This window comes from Hypomesus transpacificus, unplaced genomic scaffold, assembly GCF_021917145.1.
Source record: "Hypomesus transpacificus isolate Combined female unplaced genomic scaffold, fHypTra1 scaffold_131, whole genome shotgun sequence".
NCBI classification, from domain to species: Eukaryota; Metazoa; Chordata; class Actinopteri; order Osmeriformes; family Osmeridae; genus Hypomesus; species Hypomesus transpacificus.
The window spans coordinates 165,146-181,680 of record NW_025813707.1 but is presented as its reverse complement, the minus strand read 5'-3'; the positions used below and the strand labels follow the sequence as shown (position 1 = coordinate 181,680).

The 16,535-nt window shown below is 39.5% G+C and overlaps 1 protein-coding gene across 1 annotated transcript; it reads left to right on the top strand.

The window, feature by feature from the left end:
* The first annotated feature begins 293 nt into the window (after window positions 1–293).
* Window positions 294–14,268, top strand: LOC124488283. The gene is made up of 9 exons (XM_047050908.1): window positions 294–1,335; window positions 8,121–8,213; window positions 9,417–9,575; window positions 9,891–10,030; window positions 10,132–10,268; window positions 10,402–10,495; window positions 11,266–11,434; window positions 11,543–11,664; window positions 12,580–14,268. Exons 1-9 carry the CDS (start codon window positions 294–296, stop codon window positions 12,892–12,894), a joined length of 2,271 nt encoding a protein of 756 aa, XP_046906864.1. The 3' UTR covers window positions 12,895–14,268.
* The last annotated feature ends 2,267 nt before the right edge of the window (window positions 14,269–16,535 follow it).

Sequence of the window (16,535 nt, the reverse complement as noted above, 5' to 3'; positions counted from 1 at the left end):
GCATTAGGGCAACGCAACATAATAAACAACACACAAGGAAGCACATAGGCAAAGGCAAGAAAATTCAAGCATTCCTGGAGAGGGACGAGAACAGCAGGTCATCCACAGGCAAAAGGGAGACACAGACAAGGAGAAAGATTAAACAACAAAAACGCTACCTGTGTGAGCCTATGAAAAAGCTACATAGCAAGTTTATCCAAGAGTATCCAAACACAGATATCTCATACAGTGAGTTCTGTAAGAATAGACCATTCTGGATCGTGAAGCCAACAGTGAGGGATAGAGATACCTGCATGTGCAAAACCCATGCAAATGGCCAATGCAAGGCAGACAAGCTGCTCTACCTTAAGGTCATCAAAAGCAATAACATTGAGGATCTGGTAGAGTCCATATGCTGTTCCCCAAACCAGCAGTGCATGTACAGGGAATGTGCTGTTTGTGAGGAGAAAACCCTGGATGTCTCCACTTTTGACCCTGGTACCGACACGTCCTGGTTTGGGTGGAAGGGGAAAGCAGAGGAGAGAACGAAGAAGAAGAAAGATGGGACTGAAGAGAAATTCACTGTGCATTTAACTGTTAAAGAAAAGGTAGAGGGCACTCTGCATACCTTGCTGGAGGACTTTTCAAAAGAACTGAAAACAAAACTAGGGAAACATGTCTACAATATAAGACACCAGCACACTACCCTTCGGAGTTTGAAAGAAAAGCTGTGCGAAGATGAGGTTGTGCTACACATTGATTTTGCTGAGAATTTTCTCTGCAAATACGCCGCCGAAATACAGGCGGTACATTTCGGAGATTCACACAAGCAGGCTTCTTTGCACACTGGTGTAGCCTACACCAAAGATGGCATTGTGTCAGTGTGCTCAATCAGCCCCTCTTTCCGGCATGATCCCTGTGCAATTTGGGCGCATCTATGGAAAGTTCTCTCCTTCCTAAAAGAGAAGTGCCCTTCAGTTACAGTGCTGCACATTGTCAGTGACGGGCCAACCACACAGTACCGCTCAAAGAAGAATTTCTTCTTCTTCACCAACCTGCCATATCAGATGGGCTGGAAGAAACTGACATGGAAGGGTCTAGTTGGTCAGTGGTGTGCCGTGAAATATGATGGCGATGCTTATCCTGGCATCATTCAAGATGTTGATCGGTATAGTGGAGCTCTAGTGAAAACCATGAGCCGTGTAGGTGAAAATCGGTTCTTTTGGCCTCAAAGAGATGACATAGTTTGGTATGAAACCATGCATGTCCTAGGCCTTATCCCTGAGCCTGTACCCGTCACTAAAAGGCACAAAGAAATTATTGTGCCTGTTTGGAAGGAAATCCGAGGGGCACTTCGTAAAAGTTGTCTATGACACTACAATCACTAGTTTTTTGAATACAAGTATACAAGTTAAGTGTTCATTGAAGAGAGACTCTCTATTGACTCTCAAAAAGAAATCATCATTTATTTTAAGTATTCTTGCCGACCCACCAGTTTTGGGGTTATTTACAGCATGTACTGTTACAGTTCTGTGAGAGTTTGAAGATTTTGCCAAAAAGCCAGAAATTAGATGTTGGCTTATAGCAACACCAAAAGGAGTGGTTGGTTTTCACATGGTGTTGTAAATGAAGTTGAATGATTTATGTTTTTTCTAATAAATATATCTATGTTTTCTCTAAGTGTTTAGCTTTTGTCATTTCCACAACACCTTGTCATTTCCACCACAGCTCGTCATTTCCATCACAGCACATATTTTTCACAAAATTCCCCAAAATTAGTCAGCTCATATTAAAATCATGTTTACATTTATTGATGGCTTGCATTACTTTATGTAACAAACCAGATTATTAATTATTTACAAGGACCTACCCAAAGTAATATTGAATTTCACACTGTGAAAAGTGTACAGTTCAGCATTTAATCCTTAGGACAGTTAAAATAAGGTAATTAAAAAATGGATTATTGTTATAAATAGTAGTTACAGGTCCAACTAGTTAAGCTAATGGTCCTAGAAAATTCTAGGATGTTTAAATTATTACACTGTTTATTTATAGGTGTTAAATGAAATGTGGTGGAAATGACATTTGTTTACTCGGGGTCAGATTTAATTTGAAAAATAACAATTAGTCTTGTAAATTTAGTTTGAAATCTAATGGATCTCCATACTACACTAGTTATTTAAACATATGGAGCTGTGTGAGTTGAATTTGTATAATGTTTTTTTCACTCCACTTCACAAGGCCAAAAGTACACATAATCTAAGAATCGCCCATAAATATTAAATCCCATATATGGACATATATTGCCTAATATATCACATGGTATTTTCCAATATATTGCAATATATTTTCCTTCCGTAAGGGTAGATGTCACATGACAGTCTCCCTAGCCAGGTTGCCATGTCCCTTTCCACTCCCCATACTGGTAAGCCTTAGAATTGTCCCTGTCCGCTCGCCATACTCCATAGACGGGACTACGACCAGAGATCCAGCTTGATGGTGTCCGAAGCGGAACCAGAATGTCAGAGCATTAACAACATTAGCAACAACAATAGCAGGCCAAAACTCTTCGTAGCATGTGTATTGACAGGGAGAGCCAAAAAGCGACTTAAAAAAATCGAACACCCAGCAGTGTGTATTTTTTTTGCCTCCCCTTTCAAACTCAACATTCAAATGACTAGACAAAAAATTATACCCTGAGAAGAGTGGATTTTGAGGGGTATAGCTCCATAGTCCTTCATTCATTCTGCACCGGACCGTAAGCGCCCTCATATGGAACTAGGGAGGAACTGCAACCAGTTCAGAAGCCGGACGATTCCCAAGAGTGGCAGTTCTCCTATGGTTCTCCCCATATTCAATAGGGTCCAATTGCAGCCTCCCTCCCATAGACTTATATATTAATATACACAGCTAGATTTATCTTCCAAAATGGTGTCCCCATTAATTTCTCTGAAAAGTGCTCAGTGGCGCAGTGAGGCAAGCGCCTTCTCAAGACTTCACTCCTGCTGAGGAGCTGGCCCTCTCCAGCTAGCAGGGTCACCCCATGATGGAAGGAGTGGAAGGGGGCATTTCTTCAGACCCTGGTGGCAGCAGGTTGGAAGCCCAGGCATATGTATGTTTCAAGTAATCAAGTAATGTGACCATGTTCATTCAACAATTATTTATGAATATTGTGGGAGTGAAATGTATTACTGTTCTCTGCAGTGACAGGAAATACAGTGGTGTTGCTGCCACCACCCACTTTCGTCCCACTGTGCCATACAGAGGCAACAGTGAAACTAATGTCATATGCCAGTATGTATGCCATATGTGGTTCCTGAGTATTGATCAAATATACCATTCACTTTCTCAAGTGGAGGTCCTAGATGATCAAGAAACTGTGTCTGCCTACTCATTTTGGGGGTACACTTTTGAGTTTTATTTACCACTTGCAACACAGATGGTGAGAGTGTGTGAACGTGTGACTGTGATTGAAGTGTCTGTAATGACTTCCTAATGGTGGTGGTCTCAACATAAGACACAAGTCCTTAAAGTGCTCATTTCAAATATGACTTAATAGATTAAATTGCTATGGTGTTAAACTCAGCAGGAAGAGGAACTTCTTCCTGTCCCTGAGCCTAGGACCTCCACTTTAAGGCCAAGACAAAGACAGAAGGTAGCAATGAACCTTGAAACACAGTAGTCAAATGGACACCTTCAACTTTCTGCAAGTGTGCCTTGCAAAGGGAAAATGTTATTTATTTGTTTCAGATTGGAGCAGACAATGTGAGGGCCCTGTATAAAAGAACCCTGGAGCTTGATATAGAGTATAAGAGGCTTTTAATAAAAAGAACAAGGCTGGAGATAGAAAAACTGGAATATGAGAAGAGACAGTACATGACTGAATGAATGACACTAAATTTAGTTACCCTGACATTATTTTTCTGTGTTCCTAGGGAACGGAGAACACATGTGGATGTATTTGTTAAACCTTTTTCTACATTTCGGTCTTTTTATACCTTTTTGTGGCTTTTTTGTTGTGCCTTTTGAATCTTTTGTGGGGGTTTTCACCACTTCTCTCTTTCAATGTCCTATTTATATATATTTTTTACATTTACATTTAGTCATTTAGCAGACACTCTTATCCAGAGCGACTTACAGTAAGTACAGGGACATTCCCCCCGAGGCAAGTAGGGTGTCACGGCGGGGAATCGATCTGGCAACCTCCTGATTTCTAGCCCGACTCCCTCACCGCTCAGCCATCTTGTCAGAGGCTTGCTTGTTTTTTTGTGTTTTGGCCACTAGAGGTCCTCATGCCCGGCTTGCTCAGTTCTGATTTGTTATTAGGTTCACCTGGGCCTCGTTCTGTTAGGGGTATTTAGGGGACTCAGTCTAATGCCACCTTGCTTGTTGTTTAAGTTTTGCTGGTACCGGTTACCTATGCCGTTGTAAGTTTTGCTAATTTGTGAATCTTATCTTTGCCGAGCCGATTAAAAGACCTTCAGTCTCTCCAGTTCTAAGTGCGTCTCACTTTTGGGTTCACCCTTCACTCGTGGTTCCAGATCCAAGTTGAGGTCTGGCCCTGACACATCTGACTCCCGGTCAGATGGCTCCCTGTCTAAATGGTGTAAAAGTGAATGAAACATCAAAATTCAATGAGTAGTAGTGAAATGATCATTTATTTAACTTGTAGGAGACATGAAATGCTGTTTTTGGATGCTTTTATATAGGCCTTAGTGGTCCCCTAATACTGTAGCTGAAGTCTCTTTCCCGAAATTCAGCCATGGTGCAGAATCATAGCCACTACGAGTAGTCCCACAATGAGCTTTCCTCAGAACGCGCTGTTTTGGTGTCTGTAGCTTTAAATGCTAATGAGGAGGAGAGGGGCGGCAACATAAGCTAATGTTTACAACGGATGTATCGCAATGGCTTGTAGCCCCCGTTGCTGTAAGATGCCTCAAATTGAGTCATTCTCATCTGATCACCCTGGTTTGCAGAGGTGCACACTCATAGTCATTTCAATGAAGAGAAAGGCGGATATCGCGCGCCATAACACCAACAGCAGAACGGTTATCCAAATAACAAAGAAGTGTACAACACTGGCGTTACAGCGTTTGTATTCACACACATAGCCTATTGATGCCATCTATCTTTACATAAGCAACAGTAACTCAGCTGTTAGCTGCAGAGCTAATGTTACAGCCACATTCTAAGGGTAGCAAGGTAGGTAACCATATACAGTAAAGCAACAAAGTGATATAGCGTTAGTTAGCTTACTTGTCCAAGGTTTGTAGCTTGACCAAGGAGAGTTAGTAATGATCCAGAATTGTATTTCAGCAAGGCCAGTTTTGTATTGGCTCAAGTTGAGGAAACAGTAGAGGCTGAAATGTTTGGCGCAGACATACAAAACTTTGTGAAGTTGTGTCGGCGCAATTCCAGCGAAAATCAAATTAAGATACTGGTTGTGCAGAAGCTTGGATGAAAGAACTAAAAAAATACTTTTGTTTTGATTTGCACATCCAAGCAATGAGCAACTGTTCTGCTTCGTTTGTTTGCTTGCCATGATGTCTCTACTGGAAAAACCGATACCGCACAGATGATCTGAGCGGGTAAAGCAGAGAGAGGGGAGGTAACCTTTCTCCTATCTACGTCACTTGGAGGAGATTTTCAAACAGAGCGTTTGAGCCTTCATTTTGTCAAAGGCGGAGAAGAACACGCAGGGCTTGGTTTACACTTATCGAAAATTCTAGCCACTGGGGGACCAAAGGCAGGCTAGGGGAACTCATATTAATGTTAAATAACCTCATAAAATGAAATTTTCATGCCATGTCTCCTTTAACTTGTGAAGAGCATTGTACAGATACACCTTGTTCTTTTTTGTTTGAAATGTTTTGGTTGAAAGAAACCCAAATTTCTGATATGGAAATGATTAGAAAATGGGTCAAAGCAACCCAAGGACAAAAGGGGTAAGGGGAGACACCCCAGTGAATAGGGATAACATATCAACATAAAACCTTCCCAGTTGATAATAATATAGTTTTCATTTCTTGCAAATGTATGTTTAAATGAGCAAATGATGCATTAAGTTGTAAAATATCATTTGCATACATTTCAAGAACGGAAATCAGAACATTGAGTGAAAATCCTTGTTTCATTTTGTCAACATATTAGAGTCCAAAGTTTTTACAAAGGGCACTTTGGATATCTCTTTTTCATCTCTCCATTAATCAGAATATGGTGGCAACAGTCATTAAAGAAAATCCGTTGCAAATTGCGCAGCAGATCGTGTTCTTGCTCAGGTTCTCCGCATCACCCACACTATAGAGGGTTTTCACAGACGTCACATTCTGGGTAGTAACCCGGATGCGCGGCCATCTTGGAGGCACTCGATGTAAACAACTCAACGGAGTACAACAAAAATAACGTAAATTCTACACTCTTTGGTACAACTGTAGCCATGTCTAAACGACCGAAAAGGTCACCAAAACATGTCCAAGATAATAACATGTAGGCTTATCTTATCTTATGAAACTAACTCAGATAGTGTAGGCTACAGTGTACATAGCAAACTGGGGGTCTTTGAAATGAAAAGAAAAACACGATTGAGTGTCACTTGGCTACTAGTACAACTTGAGTATTGCAATGATATCATACAGTTATGGTTAGGTTGATTTAAGACGCTATTGCGTTACTTACTTTGGCCTTCACAACACAACGGTCGTTGAGGACTTGGTACTGCATCTCCCTCACCCATCCACACACCATCTGATTGTAGGCCTCCAAACCTTTGTACACAGCAAAATATCCAGTGTAGTTTTGAGTTGTTTTTCTGGTGTTAATTTTTCAGAGTTAAAAAGTGTTGATTCTGGTGTTGATTTGAATGGCATCAACACTTGCAGAATGAATCAGTGGTCGGAGTCAGCGTAATTACAGCGAGTTTACATAATTGACACTGGTGATGGGTTGATCTAATTTCCGGTTCTTGCACATCGTTTCCTTTTTGATTAATGGCGGACGCGACCACGAGCAGAGGAGAGTTCAAACAGGTATATTTGATAACCACTTAAGTTTTTACCAATTTTCATGTTTCATTTACAATTCTCACAATTCAGAATACTATTAGTAGTACGTTTCTCAACATTGTCCGTGTGCTAACTTTATTTCCTTTCATGTACGACGACATACCATCGATAGGCTCTTGAGGCCAATTTGCTATTTCAGGCAAACTGAGGTAAGAGTTGCATAGTTTATTTTAGGTAGCAGTTTTTAACTTTTCTTGTAGCTTAGAATCTGTGATAGATAATAGGATAAAGTATGTGATTTAGCTTCATGTTAACTGTTTAACCTGTTAATGAGTGAGTTCTAAATATTTCCGACGCTTCCACCAGAGTGAGTTATTTTTGCAAAACGGAAGCTAGCTAGCTTTAGTTAGGTTCCGTTACCTAGCATACTACTCGTAGCTATGCTACCACCTGCTAGTGCTGCTTGTTAGCCTCCTAATTGTAAATTTTAAATCCATAATATAGCGTTTGTCATAGTTACTGTCTGTTATATGTATGTTAAATAGTCGGTTGGAATGTTCAGAGTCACACATGTGTGACGGTACTCTGTGGGGCCTGCTTTCGAACGATCACATGTGTGAAGCTAACTGAGGCAAACAGCATCCACACTCCCTTCTCGGTGCTCACGTTATTTGTGCTGCTAAAATAAGGCGTTCAATACAATATTTTAGTATAACTGAATGTTATTTGACGTTTTAAGTGAGCAGCAGTAACGCGCAAAACTTTATTTATTTTTACGTGTACCTAAAACGCGCAGCTTCTGATGGTCAATATTTTACAAGTATAGCATAGTCTATACCTACAGCGATTACACTTCTCTGCAATGTAAAGGCAGCGGAGATCATTTATCCATTAATCAAGCAAGAAGCGTTTAGCTGAACTCTCTGCCAGTATGACTTAGCGTTAAGTTATCATGTGCTCATCACATGAGACCACGTGTATACTTCATCTTCAATATGTAGGCTACTACAATTCCATTATAGTAAATACAAATTAATTTGCTCTAATTTCACTTTAATGTAACATTTGTGGGGTGTTCACGGGAACTTCTTTACTATTAACAACGTCATAATCAGTTTTTTTTCTTTTCTTGACCAACAGCTTTCATCATGCTGGTTAAAGTTCAGTATCAAGGTGTAAAGAAATTTGTGAAATATCTCAGCGATTCAACGTTCCAAGATTTTCTCAATGAAGGTAAGAAGCTTAGAAATGTACTTGGTCATATATAAATATGCTTGAAGTATACGCCAACTCAAGTACACAAGGCTTGTGTATGTTAACACTTAACAATATGGTCTAATTTGTTGAAACGTTAAGAATCACTGTACCGAGTACGGCACACTTTGTCCCCTGTAACGTTGATTTTACCTCCACTTATAAACATTTTTTTTTTTTTACTTTAAAGCATTAAATCTTCTAAATATATGCTCATCCGACACATCAAATGAAAGCTCCGACACTCGTGATTAAACTAAGCCCACTCACAAAGCATAATATGTGTTATGTTGGACCAACTGGCTACTGGGGTGTGGACCCAAATGCACGACTCCACTGAAGGTCAAGTTGACTGGTTTATTGAATTGAGGTGAAGGAGAGCAAAGGAGATCCGGTGGGGCAGGCAGGTGTGGCAGGCAGGCTGATGAACCGGAGGATGTGGTCTGTAGCAGGCAGAGAGGAAACAAGGTTTTAGGACGGACTAGATATAGTACCATGTACTGGGAGCCGATACTACCTTCTGGACGAAGCGTTGAACTGGCGATGAGTGACAGGAAAACCGGGGTTGAAATACTGTGGTGCTGATGAGGGGATGGGTTGCAGGTGTGTCAATTACACAGGAGGAATGGAGTATGGCATGAAACCTGGAGCCGGCACAGAAATCCAGAAAACAGAAATCCCGGCCCGGATTAGGCCGGGGACATAACATAATATGGTTTATAGCTGGCATACAACTGTTATGGAGTTATTCTAGACATTCTAGCCTCTGTTTCTCTGTCAGTAAGTCCTAGACTCACCCTGACACTTGTGTGAAAAACATTTAGTGTTACCTTTCCAATGATGTCAGGAACACCCTAGTGTCAAAGTATATGGGAGCTGTACCACTTAATTTGGGTATGATGTTTACGCCAAAAAGCATAGAATTTCATGTGTTTCTTTACCATTAACTAACTTAAGTATTAGTTACAAAAGAAATAACCTTTTTTTTTTTAGTTCATAGTGCATTTATGTTTAAAGATAAGCCTACAACTTTTGATTTTTATGATGTATTAGAAAATGTACACTTTTTTAATGAACATTAACAAGTGCCATTAACAAAAGTAGGCTACTGTTTATTCTTAGTGCATAATGACTAACAAAACTTATTAATATTTGTTTTATGCTCTTAACATTACTTTTCAGTTAAGGGCAAATTTGGCTTAGCCATAACTGCAGCTCTCCAAGTCTTTGATGACACCGACACCAATGTGGAAGAGGACATCTTCCATGAATTGATCGAAGGCAGTCCAAATTTATGCCTTACTGTAAGATCTCCGGAAAATATTGCTGGTTTGTTTGAGGGTAAGTCTACACCATCTAATTAGTAAAGGGCAGCACAGCACTGGGCCTTGAAAGTTGCAATGATGTAGCTGCCTATGGATGGTTCAGAAAGCTCTGATTCCATCAGAAATATCTTAATCTGCCTTTCCGAAGCTGAACGGAGGTATTAAGTAATGTGTGTGAGTAATTAATGACATTTTAAATTTTTTGTTGAACTAACCCTTTCATTTTTATTTGTGATGGAAAATGATTGCTTCAGAACATTCTGATTTTTGTTTTTGGATTTAATGCCTTTAGAGAAAACATTAAAATTATGTTTTGCTTTTTTCTGTCAAGAGTTTTCACCTACAAGAACCTCAACCCCCAGCACATGCACTGACACACTTTCACTCTCTTCAACCGACCATGACGAGACCCAGAGTGCAGTGGAAAATCAAACTGCATTGGGCAGCATAGACGCTGAAAAGGCAAAACGGGTATGTATGCATGTTTTTCCTTATGGTTAACTTTTCCCTATAATTTCACCATTTCATTAGTCTTCATGTGTTCCCCTGTATTGTGGGCTATGTTTAATCAGACTGTCCAAGATGCACTGGAAAAAAAATCAGGTGGTGAGGAAGTGCTTGAAGAATACCAGACAGCAAAAACTTTAAAGCACAGCACCAGACGTCAGCTTGTTAATATTGTTGTCAGTCACATGACAGAAATTCATGGGTAAGAATTTAAAGCACAGATGCAATAAAAACACACAGCTGTCGATGTAGAAAACAAGACTGTTGACCATTAATTATATGTATATATATATATATATATATATATATAATTTAAAAACATTTTTACATTGCAGGAGGATCCCCACCCGCAAACAGCGGGAAACCTATGCTTTGGGCATTATTTCTCTCTTTCCTAGCCTGAAAGACCCATTTTCAGCAAAGGGCTATGTAAGAATCGTTTGTATTGATGTACTTGAGACATAATCTACTGTGTGTGTTATATGCTCCTTTTTTGTGGCATGTAATAGAAGTTTCTATTATAAATGTTATGCAACATAATGACAATTTGTTCACATTTTACATTGTTCTCTTGTCTTTTTTGACAGGAGCATTTGTACGATCCGGAAAAGGGAACAGGGTTCATCTCCTGGCGCCTTAAAACGTTGTAGAGGAAAAACCCAAAACGTGTTCGCTTAGAGATGACTGAAAGTGGAGGACCAAGTCGACGAAGGAGGATAGATGATGTCCAACAACTTGAAGGAGATGCATGCAGAGAGGCAATTTCTTTCCTTGTCCACACAGCTGATGAAACTGAAGTAATGCAGAAGATGAAGGAAACTTTTAAGCATCGACAAGAACTTGTCCATAATCCTGACCGATCAGCTGACGTCCTTGATGTGTTCCCAAGATATTTGGATGTAAAAGGATTGGTAAATAAAACTTTTATTCCACTTTTCAAAGATTGTTTAAGTGTATTTTAGTTATGCCTGCTTTTGGTTACTCTAACATAATTGCTACTTTGAGTCATTTGTTCATATATTTATCACTCTGGCTCGTACATGCCTTTCAGACATAGTGATAGACTGAGAAATCATGAATGTGTGTTTACTTGAATTCTTTTAAAGTCTATCAACATGCACACTATCCATTTTGGTGGTAAAGGATTAAAAAGTCCCAAGTACCCTCTTAGAAATCTTGTTAATATGCTTTATCATCAGATAAATCAGGACTTTGCTCTGCTGTTCAATGCTGAAACATCCAACACGTTTCTTAAGAGGTGGGAGACTGCATTCAAGCAAAAGATCATCAATGAAGCCAAGTCTCTTACTTCAACGGCAGAAATTCGGTGTCTTCTCAATGCAGCTGGTGGACAAGGATCGGAAAATGGTTGGCATGATTTGTGAGGATGTTATAATTTAATATTTGCTTTGGTTTCTTGCTTTTGTGAGCACTAAGTCTTTTTTATTTATTTATCTCCCCCATCTACTCATTCAGATTGGGACAGTGACATGTCATCTGTCCTGCTGCTGTTGCATCTCCTGCCTCCTCCTCCAGGGAGGAAGAAGACCAAGATCAGTCCAACAGAGGCTGTTGACAGACTTGTGAATTTTCATAAGGTAAAACTCACAATGCTGTTGCAAAGATTTGGGTTATAAACCCTAAAATGCAGTGGTTTTCATTAATTGTCCTTGGGACTGAAGCCTCTGCACATTTTCCCTCTGACCTGACACTCATAAGGATAGGATGGCTCACCCAAAAATGTTACCCTCAGGTTGTTCCAAACCTGTATACATTTTTCTACTGCTGAACATATATTTTGAAGAATGTTTGTAAACTAGCTGCTTTAGGCAGCCAGTGACTGTCATTCTACTTTTCTTTTCCTATTGTGGAAGTCAATGGCTGCCCAAAGTGGCCTGTTTACAAACTCTCTTCAAAATATCTTCCTTTGTGTTCAGCAGCACAAAGAAATGTATACAGGTTTGAAACAAACTGTGTGTAAATGACATCATTTTCATTTGAGTGAACTAACCCTTCAGTCTAGTTCATGTAGGTCTTACCTAATGAGCCGAAGATCTGAAACGGGTTAGTTGAATAAGTGAGACATTCAACATGTGCAGAGCCGTGGGTTACGACCAGGATTGAAAATTGCTGGCATGTGACTGTTTAAATGTACCTTTTAGAATTTCTAACTGATTGCTTGCATTATATTGACCTACAGCTCTCGAATTTCCATGTACAACTCTTTGTTCTAATGAAGCAAGTCAGTCACATAGCTTGGTTTGGCTGAGGGTGAATCAGCAAAAAAATCTGGTGGTGGGGGGGTTCCTTTAATGGTTATCCTTTCATTTTAATACACAAAGCAACTGGGTTTGTCAGGCACATAATGGGTTAAGGTGTGTCATATATTTTATTGATTAATTATATTTTAGTTCATTTGAATGTGAGGAAGTTAACAGTAGCAGGTTTAATGCATGTATCATTTCACATTGTAATTCGTTTTTTTGCTGTTTTGTTTAATCTATTTTTTTCAGTCCTGCAACAGTATTGAAGGCCATCTCAGTGGGAGGGAGGGCCACCAGCCATTTCTACTGGGATCAGGAAGGATCAAAGGCAGTATCGACCACTTTTATGTTGTTGTGGACAAGCGCCTTATCCCTTGCTCTGGAAGCAGCTCCTTAAGTGCCTTTGATGAACTTTTCAAAGTTTACTATGTCTTCAACTTGTCCTACGAGGAAGCACTGGTCAACTTCTTTACCTTCCTGCAGACCACAGTTTACAACATAGACGTTGGTCTTTCAAGTGAGTCTCCCAGAGTAAGGGAACTGCGTGCAAAGCTTTTAAATTAGTTTAAATGTTAAAGTGTTTCCTCTGTAAAAGTTTGCATGCAAACAGCCACTCATTGATAGCTCATTTAAGAGTCGCACACAGTTTCTATCCTTCGCTTAAGTTTAAGTTAGTGCTTTTGATTTGTCATCAGCTGAACAGTCATCTCAAAATGTTTATAATGATCAGCCAGGTTCTTTGTTTGTTGGAGAAAGTGATCCCCAAGTTGCTCTCACTGAGAATGACAGCTTTTCCAGGAGAGAGACGGCAGATATATGTGCCTCAATTGTAGCCAAATTACAGTGCAGTGGAGTAGACAATAGCTTAGTATCATCAGTTGTTTCAGACCTTGAGGACCTCACTACGGAAATGCATACCCAAACTCGTCAAGATGTGATTTCTGTCATTCCTTCTAATAACCCTGTCAGATCAGCTGTCGAAGAAAGTTTAGCTCATTTTGAGAGTCCCTTTTCCATGTTTAACACCAAAACAAAAATAACTAATTATTTCAATGACAAATGGGGTGTTGTGGAACCAGTTGAAATTGTGCTTGGCATGAGATATGATATGAGGAGAAACAAAAAAACTGGATGTTATGATCAGGTCCCAGTAAAAGATACATATGTGTATGTCCCAATTTTGGAAACTTTAAAATGTATGTGTCGAAATGTAAATGTATGTACTCTGCTGACAGAATTAACAGGAAGGCAGAAATCACATTTTGAGGACTTTTGTGATGGAAGTTACTTCCAGAGTCATCCATTATTCTCTAAACATCCCAGTGCTTTACAAATTCAGGTGTACTACGATGACTTTGAAACCGCAAACCCTCTTGGTTCAAAACGTGGAGTACACAAGGTTGGTGCTCTTTATTTTGTGCTCCGAAATCTACCTCCCAAATTTAATTCAAGACTGATGAATATCCATTTGATTGCTTTATTTCATGCGCAAGATGTAAAAAAGTATGGATTTGACCCCATCCTGGAACCGTTGATCCGTGACATAAAGATCCTAGAGACAGATGGAATTGAACTACCCATATCAACGAGTAGAGTTTATGGCACAATATGCCAAGTAATTGGAGACAACTTGGGGATGCACTCAATACTTGGGTTCACAGAATCATTTAGTGGACATTACTCCTGTCGTCTATGTTTAACTGAAAAGGCTGATATCCAGTTGGTTTACAGTGAGGATGATGTTAGTTATTTTGCGTGATCGTTCAATTCATGAACAGCACTGCAGCGAGTTAGAATCTGACCCTCAACTCAAGTCAACACATGGCCTCAAAAGAAACTCGACACTCAATAGTCTCCAGTATTTTCATGTGTGCCACAACTACTCTCTAGATGTGATGCATGATCTCCTAGAAGGAGTTGTACAATTTGAAATGAAACTACTGTTTGAGTATCTTTCAGAACATTTTGTTACACGCAGTGAATTGCTCTCCAGAATATATTCGTATCAATATGGATATTTGGAGAGAAAAAATCGTCCCACAAAGGTTAATCTAGAGCACAGTGGAAATAGCATAGGGCTCAATTCTATCCAGTCACTCTGTCTTGTCAGAAACATTCCGTTGCTGTTTGGTGATATCGTAGGGATAGGTGATAAAAATTGGCATTTGCTCCTTCTCTTACTTCAAATTCTAAATCTGGTGTTTTCCCCTTGTATTTCTAAAGGCATGACTGTCCTCCTGAAGCATTTAATAATTGAGCACCATGAGTTATTTAAAGAGTTGTATCCACAAAAAAAGTTGCTGCCCAAACACCATTTTATGGTGCATTATCCAGCCTGTATTCGCAAAATTGGACCGTTAGTCCACATGTGGAGCATGAGGTTCGAGGCTAAGCATAAAGTTTTTAAAAATACACTAAAGAATTTCAAAAACATCACCAAATCTCTGGCAAAAAGTCATCAGATGTCAATTGGCTATCTTTGGGAAACGACACCATTCAGTCAAGTTGAGTGTGGACCAATGAAAACATTTTGTTGGAATGATGTTGAAGATGGTGACAAGTTGGCAGGAATGCAACATAATCCAACACAAACAAGCATGCTTTCCATGAGCTGGGTTAAACTTGATGGGACAGAATATAGACCAGACCTCATTGTATGCAATGAAATTGAGAATGAAATTCCTGTTTTCAGTCAGATTCGAAAAATACTCTTCATTGACAGCACTGTGTATTTTATTGTCGACAAACTTTTCACAGAACATTTTTCAGAACATCATCATGCATTTAAAGTAGAGAGATACTGTGAGTTGGGTGAACTTGTAAAAGCCAACAGCTTGAAGTTCTACAGGCCTTTTGATCTGCAATGTACATATGGGTCAGATGATGGGGAGTATATTATACCTTCCTTTGTGTATTTGGTGTAATTGTTTCAACTGTTGTTGAAAATAAAATTTCAAACAGTGTTTTGACTTATTTAATTGAATGCACATTGCACACATGTATTTTTAGGCAAAATACCAATTACGCTTAATTACCTTAATCAGGGTTTGTATGAGCACTATAAGTGTTGAAATAAATCTCTTGGTGTTGGGATATTAACACACCTAGTGTAATTTCAACACTCACTTGGTTTAAATGAGGGGGTGAAACACTAATGGTGTTAATGGTAAACACTTACAGTGTTGTTTTTACACTAAGCAAGTGTTAAAAAAGTAACACTATTTAAAGTGTTGGTTTAACTCTATTCAGTGTGGACCTATATAAACCCCGAAAAAGTGTTAATTTTAGCACTGCGAGTGTTGATTTAACACTTTCGAATTTGCTGTGTAAGCTTTAAGGTCTTCAGTATATGGGCTCGGCGAGAAAACCAGGTAGTTCACAATATCTGGATATCCAACTGAAGGCAGAATCACAGGGTCATCACAGATCCAAGAAGAGGGAGCTAGTTAACTGGTAGGGATCTGCACCGCCAATAAATCCAATTTTCTCAACATATCGACGGTTTTCTTGCGGTCCAAGGCCTTCCCTGTATGCCTTTGGATCTTGGACATGTTTTGGTGACCTTTTCGGTCGTTTAGACATGGCTACAGTTAAACCAAAGAGTGTAGAATTTACGTTATTTTCGTTGTACTCCGTTGAGTTGTTTACATCGAGTGCCTCCAAGATGGCCGCGCATCTGGGTTACTGCCCAGAATGTGACATCCGTGAAAACCCTCTATACAAGTACCCATAGCAAAATAACGAGACGCTATACAGTGCCCTCCAAAAGTATTGGAACAGTGAGGCGAATTCCTTTATTTTTGCTGTAGACTGAAAACATTTGGGCTTGACATCAAATAATGAACGTGAGACCAGAGATCAACGTTTCAGCTTTTATTTCCAGGTATTTACATCAGGATCTGATGCACAACTAAGACAATATCACATTTTGTTTGAATCCACCCATTTGTCATGTGATCAAAAGTATTGGAACAGATATACTTAAAACATATTTAAGTGAATAAGACTTAATATTTAGTTGCAAATCCTTTGCTTTCAATAACTGCAGCAAGTCTGTGACCCATTGACGTCACCAAACTTTTGCATTCTTCCTTTTTGATGCTTTCCCAGGCTTTCACTGCAGCCTCTTTCAGTTGTTGTTTGTTTTGTGGGGTTCCTCCCTTCAGTCTCCTCTTAAGCAGGTAAAATGCATGCTCTATAGGGTT